Source organism: Ictidomys tridecemlineatus, chromosome 2 (assembly GCF_052094955.1).
Source record: "Ictidomys tridecemlineatus isolate mIctTri1 chromosome 2, mIctTri1.hap1, whole genome shotgun sequence".
Classification (NCBI taxonomy): Eukaryota; Metazoa; Chordata; class Mammalia; order Rodentia; family Sciuridae; genus Ictidomys; species Ictidomys tridecemlineatus.
In genome coordinates, this window is record NC_135478.1 from 94,114,768 (window position 1) to 94,139,431 (window position 24,664).

Here is a 24,664-nt window from a genome sequence, read left to right on the forward strand (position 1 = left end):
GCGGGGCGGGGCAGGTGCACGGCTGCGGCGGTGGCGGCGGCAGAGGCGCGGTGCGCGCGCCAACGCGGTCCCGGCCGGAGTCCGCGGCCACCTCACCCTGCTGCGCGACCCGCACTCGCCGGACGAGCATGGGTTCGTGCGCCTCGGGCGGGCCCCGGGCCCGGGCCGGGCTCCTGCTGCTGCTGCTGCTGCTCGGGCTGCTGGCCCCGGGCGCGCGGGGGGCGCGGGGCCGCGGCGGCGCCGAGAAGAACAGCTACCGCCGCACCGTCAACACCTTCTCTCAGAGCGTCAGCAGCCTGTTCGGCGAGGACAACGTGCGCGCCGCTCAGAAGGTGGGCGCCGGGGCCGCGCCCGCGGTCACCTTGCCGGGCGGCCGCGCACCTGGCGCCCAGGGCCGGCCTGGGCCGAGCGGCCTCGGTGGCCTGCGGGCCGGGCCCGGGAGGGCAAGGCGGGCGGTCTCCGGCCCGCAGCGCGCGGGGCCGGAGCCGGAGCCAGGGCCGGGGTCGGGCCTCGGGCCTCCCCACGCCCGCCCTGCGCGCCGCGCGGCTCTGTGGACCTGGCCAAGGCAGCGCGGCGGGCCTCGCGGGGCTGCGCTGACGCCGCCCGCGCGCGCCCATTCATTCTCCGCGTTTGAATGGGCCCCTGTGAGCCAGGCGCCGCCGCCGCGCCCCGCCGAGCTGCCGCGACCGGGGCAGAGGGAGGGACCCGCGCGGCCGCACCTGCCGGCTGCGGGCCCTTCCTCGGGCCCCGGGTTTGCTTTGGAGCTGACCCGGGCCTGGGTGCCAAGGGGGCGCCCGCGCGGCCCTCGGGCTGGGTGGGACAAGTGCCCCACCTAGGCCGGAGCTCGCCGGCGAGGAGAAGTCGATGGGAATAGCTGCGGGTGGACGATGCCTTTGCTCGTGGCCAGCCCCTGAGTTCAGGAGTAGAGAGAAGTTTGGGTTCAAGCTGGTGTTAAGTGGCTTCCCTTTTATTTTATTTTTTATTGTACCGGGAATGAAATCAAGGGGTGCTCAATCAGAGCTACATACATCCCGAGCCCTTCAGCTTTTTCAGACATTTTTAGATAGGGTCTAAGTTGCCCAGGCTAGCTAGCCTTGGACTTGGGATCCTCCCGAGTAGCTTGGAGCCCTGCTGTGGCTTCAGTTCCTTGAGCCTCCGTTTCTTTACCTGTTAAATGGGGAGAGCAGTGACACCCCTTCATTAAGAGGTTGTGATTATGAATAGCTTGTACTTTGCTGGCCCAGAATTGCCCCTAAGCTGATATCAGCTCTTGGCATTTCCTCATCTGGGCGCAAATCAACATTTTTTTTTTGTAGCCCTGCTGGAGAAACTTCATGGCTTAAAAAAGAAAACAAAGTTAGTCCTTGAGATGGAGTGGAAGCCCAACAGGCTCACCATTCTTATTCCTTGAAATTAAAGGTTAGTTTATGAGGAAGACCAGCAGCTGCCCTCCTGGTCATCTGGGTGTGTGGATGCCTTTTGCAGAGATTGTGGCCCAGTGACTCCCTACTGTAGGACCAGCTATCTGGGGGAGAGAACTCTAGGTGTCCAGTAGAGAGGAAGAGGTGTGGCTGAACACCCCAGTGCAAACCTGGGCAGGAGTGTGGCTCAGCCATTTTGAAGACAGCAGCCATTTGTGTTAGGTCAAAAAGAAGCCTGCCTTTTGTGTAGGATAACCCCAGGGAACCCCATGTCTCACCTGACACTTTTATGAAGACTCTTAAGGTCAGCTTGAAATCCAGAATATTGAAGAGTTTCTGCCTGTGGGGTATCAATAAAACTAGTTTATTTTGACTGAGAATCTGGTGGTTGGAGCTTCTGGGGTAACCAGGGTTTTATCTTCATTAGAGATGATGAGCATACTAACAAAGTCTGTTAAAGACTTTGAAAATATGCTTAAAAGTTGCCAAGTACCTTTTTTGTTTTGTTTTAATGTACCAGCAATTCAGGGACACTTAACCACTGAGCTACATCCCTGGCCCTTTTTATTTTGTATTTTGAGACAGTGTCTTACTAAGTTGGTAAGGCTGGTCTTTATGTCTCAGCCTCTGTAGTTGCTGTTGGAATTACAGGTGTGCACTTTGGTGCCTGACAGTTGCCAAATGCTTTCACAGAGGAAGTCATTTAAGTCCTTATTTTTGGTGCTGGAGATTGAACCCAGGCCCTTGTTAAGCACATGCTCCACCACTGAGCTGCATCTCATTTAATTCTTAAACAGTTCAATGAGTGAGGTTCTCTTTTCATTTCACAGATGGGAAATGGGCATGGCAGAGCTGGGACTTGGACCCAGAAAAAAGTGGGCATGAAGCCCATCTACCCTCCCCACTCCCTCCTTCTCCTGTCCTGACCCTTCCCTGTCCCCCTGTGTGCACCACCTCAACAGGTAGCTGACCTGACTTATTCTGCACATGTGTATAGCCCAGACCGGCCAGGTGCAGGAGAGATTGTTTTGTTAATTTTAATGAAAGCAAAACTGGGTCCGATAGCAGCTGTAGTTTTCAGGGTGCCTGGTCATACCATTTAGAACCAGACCTGCCTTGTGGGTTGTGAAGTTGGAGGCTGTTTAGAGAAACACCGCACATTCTAATCTAGGACTAGTCTGAAATAAACCCACCCCCGTTGGCATCACGGGCCTTGCTATTCAACAGGCCTAGGTTTGGATGTCAACCTGTGCCTCTTGCCAGCTCTGTGACCTTGGACCAGTTGCTTTACCTGTTTCTCATTTGTGCAGAGGAGGTAAATTGGAATGTTGAAAGTGACAGGTTAGGTTGTCGCAGTACCTGGCACTGAATAATTGCTAGATCAATGGGAGGGAATATTTGCATATGAAAAGGATTTGTCTGGTAGGAGGTGGTGTGTGCTGCAGTAGGTGGAAGTTTGAGTAGATGGATGTTCCTTCATTCTTTCAAAAATGATTAAGGGCTGGGGGTGTAACCCCATGTTAGAGCAAATACCATACACAGGGTGCAATCCCCAGCACCCAAGTAAATAAATGACAGTTATCAAAACCCAGTGTGTGTGACACTTTTCATAATAACCAGAAAGTGGAAATATCCCAAATATCTCTTTGCTGAGTTGGGGTGGACAGAACGTGGCCTGGCCATGTAGTGGGATGTGGCTCTTCCATAGGAAGGGATGGAGGGGCCCCGGAAGAAGTCACAGAAGCCAGAGGGACAGGCAGAGCCCCTGATACTATTCATATGAACCATTCAGAACAGGAAGCTCCAGAGAGACAAAGGTGACTAGTCATTGCAGGGGTCTGGGGTAGGGGACTGGGGTCACCTCTGGTGATGAAAGTTGGGAATAGATGGTGGTGGCCTCTGCCACATACTGGGTATACTTAGTGCCTCTGAATTGTACATGTTAAAATGAACCATGTGGCCAGGGGATGGAGGCCTGTGAGACCCTTTCTCAAAATAAAGTAATATATAAAAAGAGGGCTGGGGCTGGGGCTCAGTGGTGGAGCACTTGTCAGGCATGTGTGAGGCGCTGGGTTTGAGCCTCTGCACTGCATAAAAATAAATAAAAATACAAGTGTTGTGTCCATCTACAACTATAAATAAATAGAGGGGGCTAGGCTTGTAGCTCAGTGTTAGAGAGCCCTGCATTCCTTCCCTAGAAGCAAAAGAAAAAAAAAAAGCTTAAAATGGTGAATTTATAGTTAGATGTATGATCTTACAGGTTGGTATATTATTTTATAGTTAGACATATTATTTTCCAGTTAGATGTATTTTACTGCAGTTTTGAAAAGCACAGCATTTACCTGTGCAGAGCACAAGCCAGACCAAATAATCCTTCTTGGGGGACTTTTGTCGGGTGGCAGCCACGAGGAAGTAAAATGGCTGTCGTGGTATTGAGGATGACCTTTGCTTAGGCTCAGCATGCCTGACGCTGCCCTGAGAGAGGATCTGTTGTTGTTTCTGTCACAGATGAGGAGGCTGTGTGCGGCCTAAGAGGTGATTCTGTTGCCCTCAGTCCAGCAGAGTCGTGTTGGCACCCTGGCAGTGGCCAGCTCACGACCCCTGCAGAATTGAAAGTAACTGAAATGGGGCTGGCCTTGAATGAGAAGGAGCAGGCAGGGGAAGAGCGTCCCCGGCAGAGGGACAGCAAGAGCCCAGGCTCTGCTGCAGAACAGGCTTCGTGTTGGCAGGGCAGGGTGACCATGGAGAGCCAGCCCGGTCCTGCAGGTCCTGGGTGGGATGAACTAGACTCCCTGGTACCCGAAAGGTGTTCAAGAGCCTGAGGAATGAGCCCAGGGAAGGTGGTGGGGGTGTAGGTGTCCTGCTGGCAGGTTGGGAGGAAGGAGCACAGGTTCTGTGTGGGTAGACACCTAGGCTAGGGCAGGGCTGGGCTGGGACGGGATGGGACATGGGCAAGGCTCAAAGGTGGTTCAGTGTGCAGTCTGTCTGGATCTCTGGAGCACAGGCGGAGAGCCTACCTCGACTGATGGGGGGAGCATTCTGTGTGCCGACCTGAGAAACTGCTTTCTTCCCCTGGCTCCTTGGCCGTAGTTGCATGGAGTGTAATTTCAAATAATTGAGGATTTTTAAAATGTGCCTCCCGCCCTCACCCCCTCTCCTGCCTGCTTTCCCAGGGGCCGTCAGAGGCTAGGTGGGACCCATCCTCCCTGTCACTGAGTTTTGTTGGTGGCGCTGTGAATGCTGCTTTCCATGTTTTGTTTAATACAAACCTTTGAAGACCAGACCTTGTCAGCACAGAAAGCTTAGCTCTCTTCTCTTTGAAGAACTGTAGATACCAAGTCATTTTGAAGATGTGCCTTGATTGAACCCACCCTAGTGGGACGCTCCAGAGGGACCCCAGTGAGGGTCTGTCTCTACTTGCTCTCCTGCGGGCATAAAGGCAAGGTCATTGGTAAACTGGTAGAAATGGGACTGTCGAATCAAAGGCTCTGTGCATTTTTTTAAACTTTGAATTAAAATATAAGGGGCTGGGATTGGGCCTCGGTGCTATGTAGAGCGCTTGCCTGGCGTTTGTGAGGCACTGGGTTCAATTATCGCATATAAATAAATGAATAAAATAAAGACCCATCAACAACTAAAAAAATATATAATTGGTTGTTCCATCCCCTGGAAGTCCCTTGGAGCTCCTCCAAGGTCACCACTCTCCCAAGTTGGTTTTACCTGCTCCTGTCCTTCAAGGGCAGTCCCAACCCACTTTTATTTTCAGCATGGAGAGAGGTGACTTAAGTTGTCCTCTAAACACACAGGGACTCCTTCCAGACCTCCTCAGTGAACTGTGTCATTAAACTTCAGTTTTGTCGTGCCCGGGAGAGACGGCCTGGCCCTCATAGGCCCTTGTTGCTTTTTTTCCTGGGCACCTCCTTTGTCTTCTGTGCCATTTCTCTGTTGAGCATTTGGTCTTTTTTTGTTTGTTGGTTTGTAAAGAGGTATTTTTTGCTCTTTGCAAGAAAGCATGTTGACCATAGTGGCTTGACACTTTGCAGACACTTTGCAGTCTTCTTCCTCCCACCCAGAGCTAGGTCTGTGGAGGTTGATTGACAGGGCGCACGTCCTGGGGGTGGCGAGTGTCCTGTGTGCTCCTAGGAAGACGCCACACTCAAGGTAGCGCTGCCTCTATTTGGGGGGAAGATTTAAAAATACTGAAATGTTGAAAGAACAGAGCAAGAACCGCTGTGAACTCCTCTCACCAGGACTCGTCACTTCTCATTTCCCCCAAACCTGTTTCTCTTTTTCTCTTTAAGCTTTAGTTTTGGCTAAGCCATTTGGAGTAACCTGGAGAACCTCCGTGCTTTCTCCTGCAGAGCCATGGTGCTGCTGCGCCACCCAGGAACTTCCATTTAGTATCAGAATAATTTAAAAAATACAGTCTATATTCAAATTCCTTTGTAACTTTAAAAAACAGAAAATCTAAGTGAGCTGGGTGCCACGGCACATGCCTGTAATCCCAGCAATTGCTGAGGCCATCAGCAACTAAAAAAATATATAAATGGTTGTTCCATCCCCTGGAAGTCCCTTGGAGCTCCTCCAAGGTCACCACTTGCAAGTTCAAAGCCAGCCTCGGCAATTTAAGCAACTTGGCCAGAGCCTGTCTCTCTGCTGGGACGTGGCTCAGCGGTTAAGCACCCCGAGTCCAACCCCACTTCTCACCCCGAGGACTGCTATTGCATTTGGCTTTCATGCCTCTTGGTCTAATCTTGGTCTAAGGGTGTCTGCTTTGCAGGAGGGGCTTTAGGACGTTGATATTTTTGAAGACCACAGACCAGTTGTACGCATTGGAGGACTGTAGCTTTATAGAGCAGTTAATTTCAGTTAATTCACTGAAAATTTGGTGGTTCTTAGTGTGTTATAGCTTGATGCAGACATTGCCCCAGAAGATCCCCCTGCCCTTCATAGTCACTCCTCACGTCCCCGACGCCCCCCGATTTGCTGTGTTTGTGGGTTCTGCATCTAACGCAGGCAGGGGTGTGTATGTGGTCCTTCTAACGGCGTAACGGCGTCTTTCACTCTGGGTGGCTTCAGCTTCATGCCTGGTACGGGTCAGACCCTCCTTCCTGCTGTGGCAGTGTATCTATCCATCCACCGGTGGACACACAGGGTTGTCATTTATTGTGTCGCTGATGATGCCATGATCGTTCACGTGCAGTATTTTGGGTGGCGTATTTCCAGGGTCCTGGGATGTTCACATAGGAGTGCCGTTGCTGGCTCCCAGGTGACCTTCTGTTTGCACTCCCACCAGCCACCTAGGAGGCTCCATCCAAATTCTTGTCGACACTTGCCACTGTCTGCCTTTGGATCCTAGCCATCCTGGTAGGGGAGGGCCGCTGTGGTTTGAACAGACTGGCTGCCTCTGGAAATGTCAGCCTGGCTGGGCACTGGGGTGCATGCCTAAAATCCCAGGGGCTCAGTGGTCAGGTGCCTCTGGACTCAATCCCCTGTGCCAAAAAGAAGTCAAACTGTATTGCCTCGTTGGGGTCAGGCTTGGGGCCAACATCCATGGCGAGAGTTCTACAGAGGGTGTATCTATGGCTTCTCAGGGCACACAGTGTCCATTTGTGCCCCTCCTCTGCCTGTTAGTGTGGGTCTGGGTCACTTGGTTGAGGCAGGGCAGCCCCTCAGCTTACACCACCCTTTCCCTGCCATTCCTGATCGGCATGTGTGTCCCTCCATTTAGGTTTATCCTCCCCCCCCCCCCCCCCGCTCAGTATAGGGTCTTGTTACACTGAGCCATGTCCCAAGCCCTTTTTTTTTTTTTAATTTTTAAAAATATTTTTAGTTTTTTGATGGACCTTTATTTTATTTTTTTGTATATGGTGCTGAGAATTGAACCCAGTGCGTCACACATGCTAGGCAAGCGTGCTACCACTGAGCTACAACCTCAGCTCCTTTTTTTAAAGTTTTTGATGGACCTTTATTTTAGTTATTTTATTTTTAGGTGATTCTGAGACTTGAACCCAGTGTCTCACAAGCACTCTGCCACTTAACCCCAGCCCTCCAGCCCTTTTTATTTTATTGTGAGACAGGGTCTCGCTAAGTTGCTTAGGGCCTTGCTAAGCTGCCCTCCTCCTGGGTCAGCATCCTGGGCTCTGGAGTCCCAGGCCTCTGTGGTGAGTCCTCAGATGCCTGGGAAACCTCTCACTCAGAGAATCTCACCCTTCTCTGGCTCGCTCCAGGGGACACTTGACCTGGTTTTCCCCTGGGCCAGTTTGCGTGTGCTGGGGTGGAGGGAGATGGGATGGAAAGGCCACTGTCTGCGTGGCCTTGCTCTCCCTGCGCTAGAGGGGGCTGAGGAGCCTGGGTGCGAGTGGCCTTGGCCCTCCCTTGGTGGGGGCCTCGGAGTTCACACCCCTGGCCCTTGTTTCAGCTTTTTGTTTTGATAATTGTCCAGCGCAGGCAAAGGTAGGGAGGAGAGCAGCGTGTACCTGGGCACCATCTACCCCCCTTCCTGCCACTCTGGGGACATCCAACCTCTGCTTAAATTTTTTTTTTTTTTTTTTGCAGTACTATGGACCGAACCCAAGACCTCGCACCACCAGGGTGGCAAGTGCTTTGTTGCTGTTAGAGCCCCTGTGGTGGTATTTTTTGTCCTGGAATAGTATTTTAATATTTATTTTTTAGTTGTAGATGGACACAATACCCCTATTTTTTAAATATTTATTTATTTTTTTTAGTTTTTGGCGGACACAACATCTTTGTTTGTATGTGGTGCTGAGGATCGAACCCTGGCCACACGCATGCCAGGCAAGCGCACTACCGCTTGAGCCACATCCCCAGCCCCTGGAATAGTATTTTAAAGAGAGCCCAAGACACAGTGACGAGGTCACCTTAAGTACTTCCATCTGGGTCTTCAATGAATTTTTGTAAAATTCGTCACCCTGATACCATTGTCACAGCTCAGAACAGTTCCTGTTGCCTAACCCAAATCCATTTCTGATTTCCCTGACATACAGGGTTTTTACAAAGTCTCTGAATTAGAATGCAAACAAAATCTTTGTGTATGTGATCGATATGGTCTTTAAGTCTTTGTGTTTAATATGTTTTAGTTGTTTAATAGTTTAATATGTTTTATTTTATTTTAAAATAAAATACCTTTATTTTATTTATTTATTTTTTATATGGGGCTGAGGATCAAACCCAGTGCCTCCCACTTGCTGGGCGAGTGCTCTACTGCTCAGCCCCAGCCCCCTTAAGTCTTTTTGAATTTGTGGTGCTGGGGTTGGACCCAGGCTCCCCCCCACCCTCCAGCCTTGTTTTTGGCCTTGAGCTTTCAATCCTCCTGCCTCAGCCTCCTTCCCTGAGTGCCTGGGATTACCGCCCTCCGCCCGGATGTAACACTGTTTTCTTTGGCCGAGAGTCTGGTCTGGTAGCAGGTGTGCCGCACCAGGTTCTGAAGCTGGTCCCCAGCCCATGTGCCTTCTCTCTCCTTTACCCTGTTCCCTGAGCCAGCAGAGCTAGGGGCTGGGCTCAGTTTGGCCCTTTGGGTCTCTGATGGATCTGCTTCCTGAGGCCCCAGCCCTGGAGTTGATCTGCCTGGGCACCACGCCCGGAGCTGCCCACCGGGAGGCTGGAGAGCAGACACGCGTGTCCCCAGGTTGGAAGCTGGAACTGAGGTGGCGGGGAGCTGGGTCCTCCTGGGCCCAGCACCATCTTCTCTGGATCTGCATGGCTGTCCCTTTGTCCTCATGTCTTTACAAGGACACCAGTCCTGCTAGACTTGGGCCACACCAATGCCTCAGTTTAACCTCAGTCGTCTCTATAAAGGGACCCCGACTCCAAAGAGTCACCTTTTGAGGCCACACCTGTGGCCCTGGAGTTAGGGGCTCAACGCCTGAATTGGGGGCACGGCAGAGGGCTTTTCACTCCCCTGGCACACCTGTCCTCATCCAGACCAGGTGCCTCCAGGGAGCAGCCAGGCCAGCCCTGCGGAAGGGACAGGGCCCCCCAGTGCCAGGTGGGCCTCCACCAGGGCCGTCTTCCCGCCCACCCTGCCGCGGGGGAGGTGGGCGCTTCTCACCCTGGGAAAGCCCTCCCTCTGGACTCGCCTTCCTGCCCTGCCAGGTGCTGCTTGGACACATCTGCTCCTCAGGTGCAGCACTTGTGGCAGGCTCAGGTTGCACGGGAGGTGTTCTCCAAGGCGGGGTCTGATAGAGGCCACCTCCGAGCACCAGGCCCCAGGCTGGGGCCTTGGCAGGTCCTGTGTTGGATCCTCCTGGCCCGTTTTCCAGCTGGGAAAACTGAGGCCAGCAGGCTCAGTGGTGTGAGCAGCAATGCCCTTTGTCCCTATGGTGCTTGCTGCTGGGACACTTAGTGACACCGAGGGGTCTGCCACCTTTCCTCACAAAAGCCTCTTGTTTCCCCCCATTTGAATGAGTCGTCAGAATCGCTGCAGATGGCCCAGCGTGGCCCGGCCGCTCTCAGGGTGCGTTGTGGTCCCCTGTGGGTGGAGCACTGTCTGGCACCCGAGGGAAGGGCGCCCCTCGGCTGTGCTGTGGGCTGTGCTGCTGTGAGGGCGAGCCTGCCACACGAGTGACAGGTCGGCCTGCAGGAAGTGCTGCTGTGGGGACACTCGTGTGCAGTGGGCAGGGCAGGGCAGTCCTGCACAGGACAGCAGAGTAGGGCTGCCTAGGTTGGGTGGAGGGGAATGGGTGCTGCTCATGGGGATGATGGGAAAGTCGGAGCTGGGTTCAGGCCCTCTTGAGTTTCAGCTCTCTCCCCACAGCCCCTGGCTGGATCTGCCTGTTCTAGGTTCCTGGTGCGCGGACAGTCTTACTGTGTGTGGCCTTGTGCCTGCTGCTTTGGTGTGACTTCTTGAGGGTCCCCCATGTGGCGTGAGTCAGTGCTTCATTCCTTCCTCCCGGCCCTGGGGTAACCCATCGTCAGATGTGGGACACTGTTCATCTGCTATTGGTGGGTGTCCATGTGGTCCTGGGACAGACGGCCAGGTGCTTACCGCTAGACAGTTTCTTTTTTAGAGTGGACAATCTTGGTTGACGTTTACTGTGTGTCAAGCATCACTTAACAGTGCCGTGTGCTGAGAAGCTGGGCTGTCTCTCAAGGCTGAGAGATGGACGGCCTCACAGGACATTTTGGGGTCAGGGCTTCTGTTGGAATGTTGGGTGTTAGGGGGAGTTCTGACCATTGACCCTTTGCTCGCCACAACCAGGCGAGGTGGGTGCTAGTCCTCACCTGGCAGCTGGAGCCCTGGAGCCCTGAAGCCTGGGGACATAGGAATCTGTAAGGTAGCCCATGGCGGCCCCAGTGAGGCAGGTTGTGCTCTCCTGGCTGATGATCTAACCCCACCCCTCTCTCCTAGTCTTTCAAGAACTTAAAGTACTGTAGTTAAGCCACACCTGGTGCCCGGTGCCTGTAATCCCAGCTACTTGGGAGGCTGAGGTGGGAGGATTGCTCCCAGGAGGCTGTCATGCTGGAGTTTAAAGAATCTGTCCTCTTGATGTCAGAGTTGCTCCCTCAGAGGGCCAACCTCCAGGTGAACTAGGTTTGGGACAGAAACTCTCATTTTATGTATTTTTAGTTGTAGATGGACACAACACCTTCATTTTATTTATTGATTTTTATGTGGTGCTGAGGATCGAACCCAGGGCCTCGCACGTGCTAGGCGAGCGCTCTTCTGCTGAGCCACCATCCCAGCCCCAGAAACTCCCACTCTTTAGAAGTGAAAAACCAGGCAAAGGAGCAGAGACCTGGCCAAGAGTAAGCAGGACTGCTGGAGCAATGGCAGTCGCAGTGCCGCTGCTTTGAGGCCTCATCCCCTAGAGATGCCTCTTGGCCTTGGAAGGGAGAAGCTGCGTGTTGCCAGATCCTGCTCAGTAGTTGACCTGCTGTCCGTTCGCGCCAAGTTCAAGTTCTTCCACGGGCTTCTCAACCACTCTCATGCCATCTGGGTGGCTCACCCTCCTGTGGAGGTGTCATCTCCTGAGCTCAGCACTCACTTCTTGACCAGATTAGGACGATGGTGGTGCCGTGGCCAAATTCATAGAGACCATTTTCTTGTTTCTGCAGTTTTTGACCCGGCTGACTGAGAGGTTCGTGCTGGGAGTGGACATGTTCGTGGAGACCTTGTGGAAAGTCTGGATGGAGCTCCTGGATGTCCTTGGACTTGATGGTAGGTGTGGGGGACACTCAGGTGAGGGCTGTCTTATTGTGGTCTCAGTGTGGCCCAGTGGTGCGGTGTCAGCCCTGAGTACGTTGTCAGCCCAGCGTGGGAAAGTTGAAGGCGGACAACCGACGTTGCTGGTGAATCTTCTCATTTCAGCAGCTGTGCATGTGAGTGAACATCAAGGCCTCCACCTCTCAGGCACCCTGTGGGACGAGGTGCGAGGGGGTGCCTCTGGGGAGGCAAATCATGGGGACCTGGTTTGCTGGGATCCATTAAAAAAAAAAAAGCTAATTGTTTAGGGAGGGAGATTTCATGGAGAATCAGGCACTCACAGAATCATCAGGACACCTGAGGGGTCATGGGGACCCCCGGGCCTGCTGGGGTTGTTGAGTCCAGGGGCAAGGTCGTGGCTGGGAGTTGGGCCCAGGAGATTCCTGCACCACCATACTGCCTGGATTCGCTCTGTGGTGCGGGGCAGGGGCAGGGCCGTGTTGCCGCAGCCAGCGGGAGTGTGGGTGGCCAACGGCCTGCTGGGCCGAGGTGCCGCATGGTTCACCTGAGCAGTGCCAGTCACTCTCAGCCAGGAGGAGGGTTTGGGGCACTTACGGCCCTTGCTGCCCTCTGGCAAGGATTTCAGTACTAGGGTTGGCCGGTGGCAGGGCAAGGTGGTGAGGGGCTCTGTGTCTGGCCATCCCACCCTTGTGCCTTCCTCCCTGGGTGACTGTCCCCCTCTCCCCAGGGCAGGGTGGGTGGCAAAGCCTTCAGTGTTTATCCAAGGACTACAGGAGCTGGCCTGGGCATGGCCCTACTGTGTGCTGGCTTTTATGCCCAGAGCATATGCCCTTCTCCCACTTGAGGTCTCCCATGGTGTCCCCTGCGTCAGCATGAAGCCTCTCTCCAGCTCTTCCCAGCTCGCCTGCGGGGTACCGGCTCCCGGCCGTCCTGGGGAAGGAGGCCCTGGGCAGTGGGCCATCTGGGGGGTCCCTGGGCAGGCCCTCTTCCCACCTCTGCCACATGGCCCTGCTATAGCCTCTCACTCCATCAGGAGTCTACGTCGCCTCCGGGGTGGGTGGTCACCAGGAGAGCCGCAGGACTCCACCTAGCAGTATCCTCACAGCTTGTTTTACTAGAGCCAAAGGACACCAAGCATGTCTAGAGAGAGAAGCTGCTCGGGGAGCCCAGCAGATGCTGGCTTCTGGAGCCCCCTGGACTCAGGCAGGACAGACTGACCCCTCAGTTGTGGGTTGTGCACCTGAGGCTGCGTAAGTTGTCTCTTCCAGTGGCCCCAGTAGACGGTCAGCACCTGGGTCTGTATGGGGCTGGTTACATGGATACTGCCCACTCGTACCAAAGGCCGTGCTCCTAGCAGGCAAGCAGGCTGCAAAAGTTAGCTGTCATTGCTGTGACCAACACATCTGACAGGAGTGGCTGACAGGGGAAAGCTCGCTCTGGGCTCCTGGTTTTAGGAGTTCAGCCCTTGATGGGCTGGCTCCATCGCTTTGGGTCCAGGGGGCCAGAACACCTGGTGGAATGGCAGTGGGGACACTGCTCACCTTGCAGTGGCTGGGAAGCAGAGGGCGGGAAGGGGCTCAGGGGAAGATGCGGCCATCCAGGGGACCCTTGTGGCCCAGCTCCCGGTCCTCCCACCGTAGTCCCTGCCCACTCAGCTGTCACCCCAGGGTGGACTGATCACCCCACAGCGCTCATGATCACTTCACCTCTAGACCTTGCTGCAGAGACGGGAGCAAGGGACACCCCACATGCAAACTCCTACTCGGGTGTTCCCCAGGGGCTGCCCTGGGTGTGCTCAGCCTGGCCTGTGTTCTGCCCACCTGCTGGCTCTGCCTGGCGCAGAGGGCCTTCTGTTTATACTAAGGGCAGGAAGACTGTCGGTCCTGTGGCCTTGCTAGTCGGGGTGGCCTTGTGTCCCTGGGACGTGTGAGTGGGCCCTCATTTGGGAACAGGTCTGTACAGATGTGAGCAAGCTTTGGGAAGGTCACCTCGGATTCACGTGGCCCTCGCTGTTTCGACAGTTGTCCCATAAGAAGTGGGAAGTTTGGGTGCAGACACATCCAGGGCAGGAGGTGGGTGAGGCAGCCCAAGCCGTCACCAGGTGGGCACAGGAAGCGCAGCTCTGATTTCAGATCTGGGAGCTCGCGGAGCCCTGGCACTGCTCAGGGGTACGCTGGTCACGCTCTGCTGTCAGTCCCCAGCCTGGATCATGGAGTGCCACCTCTGAAAGACCTCAGAGGAGCCAGGAGGCCGCCTCGCTGCTCCATCCTCTTGAGGATGCCGTGCAGTGCTTAGCCCCTGGGGCCTGGCTGAGCCAACACAGCCCCAGACGCAGCAATCGTGTGCAATGCTGCGGGAGTCCTTGCTCCGCTGCCTGGAGGTCAGCCTCTGGGCCTTCCCTCTCAGTCAGGGAGCCCTGGAGACCAACCTGTAAGACCTACAGTGTGGGAGCATGCCCCTGGCCATGGCCGAGCACCAGAGCAGCCACCTGCAGAGGCTTCCCCATGTTCTGGCTTTGTCCTTTGTGCTCCACTCACAAACCTCAGGGCACTGGGAGGCCCTAGGAGGCCGTGGGGCATAAAGGTCTCTGTGCACAGAGTTCTCCCTGGAAACTGTGGGCCGGAGGTGAACGCGCTGGACCGAGGGCTTCTGAGCACCGTTGGCCGGTTTCCTTCATAGTTTTTTTCATAGGTTTTCAGGGGGGTGGCCCAGAGCAGTCCAAAAGGAGCAAACACGACATTGAGTTTTCCAGGTAGTGGCGGATGTGACCCTAGCGACTCGGGAGGCTGAGGCAGGAGGATCACAAGTTCCAGGCCAGCTCAGCAACTCAGCAAGACCCTGTCTCAAATTAAAAAATAAGAAGGGCTGGGGTGCAGCTCAGAAGTCAAGCACCCCTGGGTTCAATCCATAGCACTGCAGGAAAGTTCTGATTAGAAAGGATAAAAAAAAATGGTAAAATTAGTTTTGAGAAGGTATTTTTATTAATAGAGTCAGAATGTCACCTTCTCAACTTGTAATCAGCATAGAAATCACACATTTTTCAGGTACAGGCTGAGCACCCCATACAGAAAGTTCAAAGTCATGTTCTGAAATCTGAACCTTCTTTCTTTTCCCCCTCTTTTGAAGGCTTGGGGTAGAACCCAGGTGTCTTGTGTGCTAAGCACACACTTGCCTACTGAGCTACACCCCAGCCCCTGAGATCCGAAACTTTTTTTTTTTTTTTTTTTTAAAGAGAGAGTGACAGAGGGGAGAGAGAGAGAGAGAGAGAGAATTTTTAATATTTATTTTTTAGTTCTCGGCGGACACAACATCTTTGTTGGTATGTGGTGCTGAGGATCGAACCCGGGCCGCACGCATGCTTGGCGAGCGCGCTACCGCTTGAGCCACATCCCCAGCCCTGAGATCCGAAACTTTTAATCACCAATATGACACTAAAATCGTGTCATGTTTTGGAGCATTTTAGATCTAGGGTACGTGGACTAGGGGTGCTCAGCTTGGTGAAATCTGCGCAGCTATTCCAAAATCTGAAAAACCCTGATCCAAAACGCTTCTGGTCCCAGGCATCTTGGATGAGTGTGCTCGACCCGAGCCAGGTCTTGGAATCTGGTCTGGATTGGCTCTGTGGGCACAGCTCATGGGAGAGGGGCATAGACGATGGGCAGACCCCGGGGGAAAGCCATGTGAGACGCAGCGGGGGCAGCTCGCGATGCTTGCCAGCAAGCACAGAAGCCAGGAGGGGTCCTGCCTGGCCTCGGAAGGACCCTCTCGCTGAGCATCAGCTCAGATCTTTGGCCTCCAAACTATGGGGAACTGGTGTCAGTTGCTTTAAGCCCCTGGGTTTGTCACTTGGTTGTGGCAGCCCTAGAAAGCCAGTCCAGTATCCCTGTGCTCTGGCTGGATCACAGGTCCTGGTGTTCTGTCGGGGGTTGGAAGAGCTAGAAGTGAGGTGGCCCCTTTTAGGGTTTGTTGTTGTTGTTTTTGGTACTGGGGATTGAAGTTGGGAGAAACTCAACCATTGAGCCACATTCCCAACCTTTTTTTATTTTTTATTTAGAGAAAGGGTCTCGCGGAGTTGCTTAGGGCCTCTCTAAGTTGCTGAGGCTGGCTTTGAACCCATGGTCCTCCTGCCTCAGCCTCCTGAGCTGCTGGGCTTACAGGTGTGCACCACCATGTCCCTTGAGGTTGCCTCTGAGCGCATCCCCTGGTTGACATGACTGTTCCTGCTGCAGCTCGGGGGGTATAGAGGGCAGGGTGGCCGTGTTGGCTGCAGGTGACCAGGGGGTCCTGGGGATGGAAGCAGGCCCTTGAGCATGCTAGGCAAGCCTGTGCCACTGAGCCACACCCAGTCTCTGTGGATGTCTGTATCTGCTGATCACCTTTTGGTAGCATGGCACGTGTTATGTGGCTTTGGACCTGTAGTTTGGTCCAGTGGTTCTCAAAGTAAGCCCTGAGGGATGCCAGGAGGGTCCTTGAGCCCCTTCAAAGGAATCGCTCCCTTTCCCTGTGACACCTCTGGGTTGAACACATACTTGAGTAATTTTTTTTTTAATCGACATGTTTAAGTGATATTTTGATTGTTTGGGCCTTAACATCCTGTGGACCTTGGTCTTGCCTGTTTGTTTGCTCTTTCTGTGGTGCTGGGCTTGCGTGGCTGGCATTCTGTGAGTAGCCGGGCTCTTCCCACAGGCCAGCTGTGGGGAGACCTGGGGGTGCAGGAGAGTGCCCCCACTCTCTGCTGTCAGTTCTGCAAGGTGCCTGCGTTTGCCTATCATCTTAATCATGGGTGCGATGAGAACGTCCCCTAAGCTGGGGGGACTACAGCCTGATGCCCACAGTTCTGGAGGCTGGGAAATCCAAGGCCAGGTCACCCGCAGATTTGGTATCTGGTGAAGACATTTTTGTCACGGATAGCGTCTTCTCCCTGTGTCCTCGCGTTGTGGACGGGGTTGGACAGCTTCCTGGGGACTCTTCCATGAGGATGCCAGCCCCATCGTGAGTCAGTCACCTCTAGAACTTCTTGTGGCCGTCACACTCGGGGTCTGGATTTCAGTGCAGACTGTGGAGGGGACATGAACCCAGCACCTGCAATGGCGCATCGTTGCTAGGAAGTGAGTGAATCTCACTTGTTGCTGTCACCAACAAGTTGCTAACTGAGTTCTAGTTTCTCCTGATGGGTAGTGCTGGGTGGCCACCTGAGCAGAGGCTCCTGAGGTCTGCTGCTGAGGGCAGAGGACTGGGCCGGGGCTTCCGGAGCTGTGGAGACTCGTCCTCCGTGGGGTTTGGTGTGAGGATTGGCTCCAGGGCCAAGGCCATGTGCAGTTGAGGGCCAGGCGGTGCCCAGGAAGGCTCCTGTGGAGGACTGTGGCTTTCAGGGAGTCCTGGTGGCCCCCATATTCAGTTGGGCTTCTGTTCATGGGAGTGGGCTCTGGGCCTGAGCCCTGCGCTGGGCAGTGATCTGATCGTTTGCAGGGGCTGGGAGGTGCTCGTCCTGCAGGGGTATCAGGGACGCGGGCCCTGGGTTTGAGGCCCTCGCTCACTCTTGCTCAGGGTCCTGATGGCTGCTCCAGCATGTCCCCACATACTCCACCCCCACCCCCAGACACATGGAGCTTATTGCACCTAAGCTGCAGGACCCCAGGGTGTGACCCTCAGATCAGCAGCAGCAGCCTCACCCTGGACCAGTGCAGACCTGGCACAGACCTGCCGAGTCCGTGTCCTGGGCAGGGTTGGCAGTGTGGTGTCCTGTTTTCCCCGGAGCTCTGAGGCCCCCTTGAGCCTCAGGGTGGCTGTCGTGGGGGAGAGGCCTTGGAGAGGACTGCCGTAGGCGTGGTCAGCTGCTCCATGCAGCAGCAGGCTGCACCAGAGTGCAGAACTCTGGGGAGACTGGCCTGCAGAGACGACCAAGGGCCACGGCCATGGCACTCCTGGGTTAGAGGGGGCCAGAGCAGTGGCCCTGTGGGGCAGGGAGGAAGCAGCTCTAGATGTGTTCCTGGGTAACTGGGAAATTGGAGCCATACCTTGGAGTCACCTCAGCTTTGTGGCTTTGGGGAGGACCATGACTCTATTGAAAGATGTGTGGTGGTAGGGGCTGGGGATGTGGCTCAAGTGGTAGTGCGCTTGCCTAGCATGCATGCGGCCTGGGTTCGATCCTCAGCACCACATACAAAAAACAAAGATGTTGTGTCCACCGAAAACTAAAAAATAAATATTAAAAATAATTCTCTTTCCCCCTCTCTTTCTCCCTCCCTCCCTCTTCCTCTAAAAAAAAAAAAAGATGTGTGGTGGGATTCGATGTGTCCATTTTCCAAATGATTCAACCTGGAAAAGTAGTCAGTGTGGAGAGACGGGCAGAGGTGGCACGCTGGAGGGCCGCTCGGCCAAGGCGGTCTCAGTAGGGATGTTCCTCTCTTCTTTCAACTTTCTACCTGAGTTGGGCACACAGAGCTCCCACTCCACCGTTCCGTAACCCTCTGCATGGGGATGGAACCCAAGGTCCCACCTAGGCAGACAAGCCTAGACGAGTGCCCTGCCCCGACCCTGCCCCAGCCTCCACTCCATTCCTACAGGAACCCCACGTGTGAGTCACAGGCCCAGAGGAACAGAGGCTTCAGTCACAGTGGCCTGGCCAAGATGGTATGTTTCCATCTTGTGCGTGACATTCACAAAGAGGTGGTCAGGCGGTATGATGGCTCTGCTGCGCCTCAGGCCACCACACCTTCTGTTTTTTTTGTCCCTTCCATAGGCAACTTCCTTTTCTTCAGGGACCAAGATGGCTCCTCCAGCTCTAGTCACTGCATCCATTCCATCAGGTAGAGAGAGGAGGTGGTAAAGGGCACACGTCTGCTCCTTTTGTAGAAAATTTCTTGAAGCTACTTCAAAATGTTTCCATTTACCTCCTCTTGGCAAGAAACTTAGTTATAGAGTTGTAATGAAGGCTGGGAAGTCTCTATCTTAGGCAGCTGTGCACTAGCCTAGGGTGGAAATTGAAGGACCACTAATAGGCTCTGCCCAGTGTTAAGGCATTTTAATGCCATTTTCTTTCTCTTTTTTTGCAGCGCAGGGATGGAACCCAGGGCCTCGTCTGCGCTAGGCAAGTGCTGCGTGTCCCCGGGAGGTGTTTAGGCCTGCACCATGCAGGAGATCCCAGGAGGGTTCTCCTGTGTCTTCCCACAGGGCTTAGTGTTGAGGCCAGGGCGTGACTCACCACGGGTCTTTGGTGTGTTGTAGGCGCCTTTGAAGCCCTGGCCCGGGGACTAACTGGCCTGTCCTGTGCTCTGTTCACAGTCTCCAGCCTCTCCCAGTACTTCAGCCCAGCCTCTGTGGCCAACAGCCCTGCGCGAGCCCTGCTGCTGGTGGGCGTCGTCCTCCTGGCCTACTGGTTCTTGTCCCTGACCCTGGGCTTCACCTTCAGCATCCTGCACCTGGTGTTCGGCCGCTTCTTCTGGGTGGTGCGGGTCCTCCTGTTCTCCATGTCCTGCGTGTACATCCTACACAAGTACGAGGGTGAGCCCGAGAATGCCGTGCTGCCGCTCTGCCTCGTGGTGGCCGTGTACTTCATGACCGGGCCCATGGGCTTCTACTGGCGCAGCAGCCCGGGCCCCAGCGTGGAGGAGAAGCTCGAGCACCTGGAGAACCAGGTCAGACTGCTCAACATCCGCCTCAACAGGGTGCTGGAGAGCCTGGACCGCTCCAAGGACAAGTGAAGGTCAGCCGGCCGGCTGGGTCCGCCGGCCAGAAGACAGAAGAGGAGGAGAAGAGCAGCCGCAGCAGCCCCCAAGCAGTCTCAATAAACACCGTGCGCGCAGGAGCCGCTTGGTGAGGTGTCTCTAACCGCGTGTCAACCTAGGACCCGGTCCAAGAAGGATGCGAGACCATTCACGTAGACTACACGCCATGTGTCGTTAGTAGAGAAAATATTTTTTAAACAAAGGATATAACCCTATTAGCTGTACAGTAAGAGAAATTTATCTGTGCATAGAACATAAAGTTAATTTTTTCAAGCATTTAAATACATCTTTTGTAAGGTTTTTAAACAAGGGCAGATTGAGTCAAGTTTATGAGAACTTCACACTGAAGGGGAGAATATGCTAATTTGATCTTTTTAGAGGAGTTTAAATGCCAGTGTTTGTTTCTACAACATTCCGGTGGTGGGTGAGGTCTGTGCTTTCTCTTTGTGGTGCAGGGCTGTGAGCTTTATTGTGTGTCCTGGTGGCTGATGTGGACTGGGTGGGTGGGTGTTGTCACTTCTAAGCGGGGCCAGTTGAGCTTGAGGCTGGAGCTCAACTTCTTGGATCCTGGGCACCCCGCCAGTCCTGTCTGTCATATTTTCTAAATGCAGAAACCATCATTCGTGGGAGCCCCAGGTCTTCCTGCCCCTGTGTCGTAATGCATTTAACCTCAGCATTTCTGGAAGGAGAACGCACGGACAGAGCCAAGAAGCTCAGGGATTTGGGACTTGGCGCCAAACCGCCTGGTGGAGCCTTGCAGGCCGAGCAGGGGCCTGGAGCCACCTGCCTTTGCCACTTGGGGGTGAGGCCTGTGTGGGAGAGCTGTCCCCGAGGGCGTCTATCCCCTGGCCCATCTTGCCCAGGTGACTTGAGATCTTGAGATCATGGCTGGTACCACTGCACCGTCTTCCAGTCCTGCCGCTGCTGCTGCTTCTCTACGTTCTCAGGAGAAACAGGCCCTGGAGGGGATCAGAATTGTTTTTCTGGAAATCTTCACAACCCACGAATTGGTTGCTTTCTGTGCAAGATCCTTTGGGTGGGCTCTGGGGCAGTGGGGAACACTGTAGGTGGACGGCTGGGGCATCCCAGGCGAGGCGCGGGATGGGGGCTGGTGGACTCGCCCTTTGCTGGACCCTGTCGGGCGAGGCGATGAGCCCTGGCGGGATGAGGCTCTGGAGTAGGTGGGATTGCAGCTGCACATTGTGCCCCTCCCTGGGCCCACGCAGCCTTGTGTGGCGGTGCCTCTGCTCTGAGCACAAGGCCCCAGGTGCCACCCGGAATGCACTGTGTATGCCCGATTCTCGGAGCTGTGCGTCAGCGACCCTCCCTTTTCCTTTTCAAGTACCGGGAGGCAGAGGCAGATGCTTCAGAGGGTGTGTCTGAAGGTCTGTCCCCAAGGTGTCTCCAACTCAGACTCCAGCTTTGGGTTCACTTCCTGGGACCCACCCCTGTTCTGGGGCTGGCTTGGGGGAATCTGTATTGATTGGCATCCAGTTTTGTCGTTTAGCTGTCCCCTTATACATGCAGCCTGAGGCCCTTGTAGGCCTGTTTCCTTGTGTAGGTCTGGCTGTGCCAGGTTGTGGTACCCAAAGATGGCTTTGCACACCTTGGTCGGTTCTGTGCACAGCGCTGGTGAGTCCTGCCCTGCAGGGGCTCCTCTGCCTGAGGTCATCATGCCTGAGCTGTCCTTGGTCCAGGTGTGACATCCACCCCAACCTTTGCCCACATTCCTCCCGCTCTGGAGCCATCATCTTAACTCCTGGGCAGTCGGATGGGGTGTGCCTCTGGGTGCTGGCGGGGTGAGGCCAAAAGTCACTGTGGAAAGCACACAGTATTTTCTTCAGTTTTTGTATCAGCTCTGAAGCCACATTTATAGTTTGATATACTCAAGTAAAAGATGTCTTCGTTTTTAATGAAGAAACTATCATTAACCAGTATCATTTCAGGGTAGAACATTATTTGAAATTCTGATAGAAACCCTGAGATGGTAGGTTTAAGGTTTGTCTTGGGTTTTGGTGCTGGGGTGGAACCCAGGGCCCTGCTCCTGGCTGTGTAAACGATTCACCACTGAGCCCAGCCCTGCCCCAGCCCAGCCCCAGGCCCCACCGCCCCTCCTACCCCCTCCAACCCTCCTACCCCCCCTTCCCCTGCCCCAGCCCTGCCCCAGGCCCAGGCCTGAAAAATTTTGAATAGTTTTTAGTGCATAAATTTTGCTTTGTTTGAGTACATTTCTTTTTTTGGCACTGAGGATTGAACCCAGCGGTGTTCTGCTACTGACCCACAGCCCCAGCCTCACTAACCCCAGACAGGGCCTCACCAAGTTGTGACCTCCGGAGTGGCTGGGATCACAGGCGTGCCCACTGCGCCTGGCTGTTTGGGTGTATTCTTAACCCCACTCGTGGAAGCTTGTAGAGTATCTGGCCTCCCCCCAACATCTCTTTCTTTCTTCTCTCTTTTGTATGTGAAAAAATGTATTTTTGTACCATAACTCATAGCCTCGAGGAGAGACCTTTTTATACCGTCAGGCCTATAGAATACATTAGTGCAGCACTTCACTGAATGTGATATTAAAAAAAAAACAAAACTGTTTTGATGGCAACTGCCACGACTCTGTCATGATTAAGGGTCAGTTTTTTAGATATCTCAAACTTAACCAGTGTTCATTTCCCAGAGCTTCAGTATCACTTGCTTTACCAAGGACAGAAAGGAGCCCAGGAAAGGAAGAGGGGGCCATCTCTGGAGCACTGGGTCTGGGTGGTCGCCTGGGCAGGGCATCTGGAGCTGCTCTGGGTGCAGAAGCCTGGCCCTGAGCGCTGCCCAGCGCCTGGTGGCCTTATCCAGCTCTTGCTTTGTGCATGGCTCCCTGTGGTCTCTGGCATCAAAGTACAGCCATGGGGGGTCTTGAAAACTGGCCTAGTGGATGGTGCCCAGGGCTTCCTCCACACCAGTGGTTGGTGATAGTACCTGGAGGTGGCTGCCATTGGAAAATTTTAATATGGGTCCCCATTAGGCCACATGGGTCACGACCAAAGGGATGGGAAACTGGGACAGGCCTGGGTGCCGGCCAGGAAGTGACCAGATGGGAACTGAGAACATGGGGATTGGGTGAGAGGCCAGGAGAACCATAGCAGAACTTCTTCAGGGACAGTGACACCTGCTCTGGCCACTCGTTGGTCCTGGGGTCAGCGGGCCTGCAGGGGGTTAGGAATGACTCGTGGAGATGACTCTCCACGGTGTCTGGGGACAGGGCTGTGCCTCGTCGCCAGGGGCATCCTGAAATGCTTCCTCTCCGCAATCCTTGCTAGTTTGTTTGTTTGTTCGGACCTGGGGATTTAACCCAGAGACAATTTACCACTGAGCCACATTTCAGCCCTTTTTATTTATCATTTCAAGACAGGTTCTCACTGTGTTGCTGAGGTTGACCTCGAACTTGCGATCTTCCTGCCTCCACCTCCTGAGCTCCTGGGATTACAGGCGTGTGGCACTGTGTGCACTTCTTGCTAGTTCTTAAGATGCCTTGATGAGTGACATCTGGCTTCCAGGTAGACACTGATAGTTTCTCCTGGTGGGTTTTGAGTCTGCCGGTCACAAAGCCAGCTCTTGCCATCCATCTTGCATTAGAGGGACTTCCAAAGTCTCCTGAGTGTTGAGCCCCCCTGCCCCTTTTCGCTTGCTTGTTTGGCGCCTGGCACTGACGGAGCGGCCCACCAGCCCACAGCCGTGGATTTTTTTTTTTTTTTTTTTTTTTAAAGAGTGAGAGAGGGAGAGAGAGAGAGAGAGAGAGAGAGAGAGAGAGAGAGAGAGAGAGAGAGGAATTTTTTTTTAATATTTATTTCTTAGTTCTCGGCGGACACAACATCGTTGTTGGTATGTGGTGCTGGGGATCGAACCCGGGCCGCACGCATGCCAGACGAGCGCGCTACCGCCTGAGCCACATTCCCAGCCCCCAGCCGTGGATTTTTAAAAGGCATATTATCATCCTGGGGAACTTTTGTTTTTGGCTCTTTGACTGCTTGGACTTCTTGCTCTTTGCTTGTGAATAGCTGAATTGTGTGCTTTTTACAGGACCCAACATAGTCTCCTTAAAATTGTCAACGTGGAGTAGGACCTGGTACCCGAGGCCGCTTAGCACCCTGCATTCCCATAGGTGGCCACTCCCCAAAACAGTTCTCAGGTAGCACAGAACCGGTTTGTGATTTGCCCAGTCGGCTGAACACAAAACCTTGAATTTAAGTGTTCAGTTGGAAATAGGTTGCCAGGTAAAACAGAGAAGGGTTAAACTTGATGTTGCCAAGCACGCGTCCCTCTGTCTCTGCAGCTCCTGAGGTTTCATTGTAGTTCTCCACAGCGTCGTCCCTGTGTCCCTGTGTCTCTGTGACTAGATCAATTCCTGTGATGGTTGGGTGCATGCCTAGGACCTTGTCAAGTTCTCTCTTCCCAGCTGGAAGCCCCACTGTGCGGTGCCTGCCATGGCGCACACTCGAGGTGCGCTGTCTGGTGGTCGGCTTTCTGTGCGCTCAGTTTGTTTGGCACAGTCTTCGCGGTCTGGTCTGTGCTGCAGGAGGCGAGCCCGGCCGGTGTGAGTTCCATGTGCCCTGGGAGGTGGGTTCTATGATCTATAGATATAAATGTTATCTGGCTTATTTTTTCTTTTCTTTTTTCTTTTTTTTTTGCAAAGTGATCTGTACATTCCTCTTATTTATTAAATCACTGGCTTTGGTGTTATGTGGAGAGATTTGTAGATTGATTTCAGAACAGAATTAAAATATCGTGAAAATTACATCTTAATAAATGTTTATTGTAATTTGTTGTATGGACTTTTTAACTTTTTTGCTACCAGGGATGGAACCCAGGGGTGCCTAACCACTGAGCCATGTCCCCAGCCCTTTTTATTTTTATCTGGAGACAGGGTCTCATGAAGTTGCTTAGGGGCTTTCTGAGTTGCTGAGGCTGGCCTCAAACTTGTGATCCTTGTGCCTCAACCTCCGAAGTCACTGGGGTGCCAGGCCTGTGCCACTTGTGCCTGGCTTGAACTTCTTAAATATACTTTGGCACATTATCTGAGCATTCATGGGGTTTATCCAATTTGAATGTGTTATGTCAGTTCTGTGATTTTATTTCCTAATCTGAGAAGGGTCAGAAAACCTTGAATTTAAGTGTTCAGTTAGAAATAGGTTGCCAGGTAAAACAGAGAAGGGTTAAACTTAAATTTCAGATAACCCAGCAGGGCCTTCGCAGCAGAAGGCCGCAAGTCTTCATATTGACTGAGATGCGTTGCGGCTCACACTAGAAAGGGCTAGTTTGTCTGACACACACTTTGGCAGGTGTCC

General features: G+C 53.8%; 1 protein-coding gene across 1 annotated transcript; it reads left to right on the forward strand.

The window, feature by feature from the left end:
* Bri3bp (BRI3 binding protein) lies at nucleotides 1–24,138 on the forward strand. The gene is made up of 3 exons (XM_078039368.1): nucleotides 1–332; nucleotides 11,499–11,601; nucleotides 18,892–24,138. The coding sequence occupies exons 1-3, from the start codon at nucleotides 129–131 to the stop codon at nucleotides 19,308–19,310; spliced, it is 726 nt and encodes a 241-aa protein (XP_077895494.1). The 5' UTR covers nucleotides 1–128; the 3' UTR covers nucleotides 19,311–24,138.
* Nucleotides 24,139–24,664: the final 526 nt, after the last annotated feature.